The sequence below is a fragment of the Corticium candelabrum genome, chromosome 16 (assembly GCF_963422355.1).
Source record: "Corticium candelabrum chromosome 16, ooCorCand1.1, whole genome shotgun sequence".
Lineage (NCBI taxonomy): Eukaryota > Metazoa > Porifera > Homoscleromorpha > Homosclerophorida > Plakinidae > Corticium > Corticium candelabrum.
Genome location: NC_085100.1, coordinates 1,960,210 through 1,962,709, shown reverse-complemented (window position 1 = coordinate 1,962,709; position 2,500 = coordinate 1,960,210). Strand labels below are relative to the sequence as shown.

The following is a 2,500-nucleotide window of genomic DNA, read 5'->3' as shown; positions in this document are numbered from 1 at the left end:
TTCTTGTGAAATGTGTACAGCATGTGTGTTGAAGTGGTGCACACACAGTGACACAAGCACGCACGCACACACACACACACGCACACACATACACACACAGTCACACACCACAAGTCAGTGGGTTGTTGGTATTAATGAGGATTTCATGCTTGTACTGAAAGTGTCAAACTAAAATCCAAGTTGCCTCCTGTTATCAGTACTTACACTTGAGGAGATATTTGCTGGATGTAGTTCGTGTTAATTAAGTTGTGGGTGTCACTGAGGATTCCCTGGGAAGGGAGCTGCCTTCCTGTCAGTGAAGGTTTCCCTATGTAGAAAGATGTCGTGTAGCTGACGCCTTGCTATGCCTTGGTGGTAGCTGGATGCTGCATGTTGATTGTCATATTCGATTGCCACATACTGATAATATCCCACTTTCTGTCTGCTCCATGAGGTGAATTCTCATGGACAACATTGCAGACAGGATGCTCTCCTTTCCTCTGTCTATGCCACGTCTGCTCTCTGACATTCGAAATCAAACTTTTCAGTTCACTTTGGCCTACCCTATTCTACTCGTGGAATAAATATCCGCTGATAAATCAACAAAGGATGAAATTGGAGGCATGCACATCAGACTATTTGTATTGGAGGGATGCATCTCACAATACACTAGACTATTGTATTGGAGGGATGCATCTCACAATACACTAGACTATTACTAAAATGAATTAGGACTGGTTACCAGGTTTGCAAGATAATATATTAGGTTTGATAGAATTAAAGATGTGGTTTCTGCTCATGATTGCGTTTGGGGGTGTCAATATTCACAGTTGACTGTAGTCTGCAAGGCCAACGGAAGCAACTTAGTAGTGGTGGGGCATAACGCGTGTTAAAGTGCATAATTTAATCCCTAAATATATATTTTATTTAATCAGGTATTTTCACAACCAGAAGTATTGCGGCAATAGATAGCTAACTGAAATAAAAATTTTGAAAAGTGTGGCGGTCATGATCTGGTGCAGTAATTTCAGCCACTTGCACAATTCGATTTCATATTTATCACTCGTTTTGTAACAAGTCTATCACAAGATATGCCAACAAACCAAAAATACCCATAATTCTTATACAGCCTGCCTACAAAACCAGACCCTCTTTTGTCCATGGAAAGTCAATTCAATTGAGTCTATCTCATTCAATGAAACTCAAGTCTGCCGTTTCTCCTAGCCATCTATATCTCGTTGAGCTCAGCCAAGACGCTGTCTAGTTCAGCCCTGGTCTGCTTGTGTACAGTCTGCTCTCGATCCAATTCCGCTAAAGACAAAATGCATTACAAACACACACACCACATTTAATAGATTAGTTGTGTATTATACCGTCTGCTTTATCTAAATCAGACTGCAATCGATCGGCCCTCATCTTGTGCTCGTCGGCTGCTTTCTCTGCCTGTATAATTCACATGCACAGTCAGAGAGCCAGAAGCTGGCATTACAATCGCCTTACTTCTCCTAGTTTTGCATCTAGTAGCTTTATCCTCTCTTCCAGACGATCTATGCTTTCGGACGACTAGAAGGAATAATAATCATGTGAAGTGAGAATACCGGATCAGATCGAGAAATGAGATTACGTTGACTTCGTTTGTCTCCATTGAACGAACATTCGATGCCAGACCATCGACTTCAGTCTGAAGTTGTCGACACTTACTGGAGCATCACTGGCATGAATACAAGTGAACGCAAGTTGTATAACAAACGACATACTCATCCAATGTCTCGGCCTTCTCTTCGGCTCTCTCCAGGTCTGACTCCATCAGAATCAACTTTCTCTCCGCCTACCATATTGTGTAATGGGTAAGATAAATAACATCACGTGACCAGATTGGTCAATCAATCAAATCATCATACATCTTCGGCTTTCTTCTGAAACGTGTTAGCCATCTCCTTACTTTCCTTTAGTTTCGCTTCCAAGTCATCCAACTAACCAACAAAACCCAATCGTGTTAGCATGTCTAACAGACTTAGCAGACTGCGAGTGTAGTGCCTTGTCGTCGTCGAATGCCATCGCGTGGTCGCGTCGCTTCAACTCTCTACAGAAACAATAACAATGATTAAGTGCGGGGAAACCCCATGCGGCCCACATCAGCAACAATGTAGCGACGTGTAGCAAACGGCTAACAGACACCCGACATCAGTGACAAGACCGAAATGCGCCCGACCGCCCCAGTGACTTCATCCCACCTGTCCAGGTCTTCCGCCGTCCTTTCGGCTTTGTCGGCTCGCTTCGTCGCGTCCTCCAACTGACTTTCAGCCCTATCCAGATCATCCTCCAGTAGCGTGACCTTGCGCTCGAGCGCCTTGGTTTCGTCCAATGCCTACATGTACAGTACAGTACAACATCAATGAATGCAAAGTGCGCAGTCATTAGTATGACACGCCCCCTTCCGCAGTGAACAGATGAGGATTCGGGAAGCCTCTCTTGCTCAGATAGAAAAGTGGGAAATATATTTTTAACGTTACAGGTCGCT

At 43.8% G+C, this 2,500-nt stretch overlaps 1 protein-coding gene across 1 annotated transcript in view; it reads right to left on the bottom strand.

Moving 5' to 3' along the window:
• Positions 1 to 1,027: 1,027 nt before the first annotated feature.
• The window catches only part of LOC134192153 (tropomyosin alpha-4 chain-like), a 1,683-nt gene continuing 210 nt past the window's right edge, over positions 1,028 to 2,500 (bottom strand). The window contains exons 2-9 of the mRNA XM_062660852.1: positions 2,214 to 2,347; positions 2,017 to 2,062; positions 1,881 to 1,952; positions 1,737 to 1,807; positions 1,604 to 1,679; positions 1,480 to 1,542; positions 1,353 to 1,422; positions 1,028 to 1,290 (exon numbers count right to left, since the gene is read on the bottom strand). Of these exons, the coding sequence (XP_062516836.1) occupies positions 1,208 to 1,290; positions 1,353 to 1,422; positions 1,480 to 1,542; positions 1,604 to 1,679; positions 1,737 to 1,807; positions 1,881 to 1,952; positions 2,017 to 2,062; positions 2,214 to 2,347 (615 nt within the window). The 3' untranslated portion in view covers positions 1,028 to 1,207. The remainder of the gene's footprint in view (positions 1,291 to 1,352; positions 1,423 to 1,479; positions 1,543 to 1,603; positions 1,680 to 1,736; positions 1,808 to 1,880; positions 1,953 to 2,016; positions 2,063 to 2,213; positions 2,348 to 2,500) is intronic.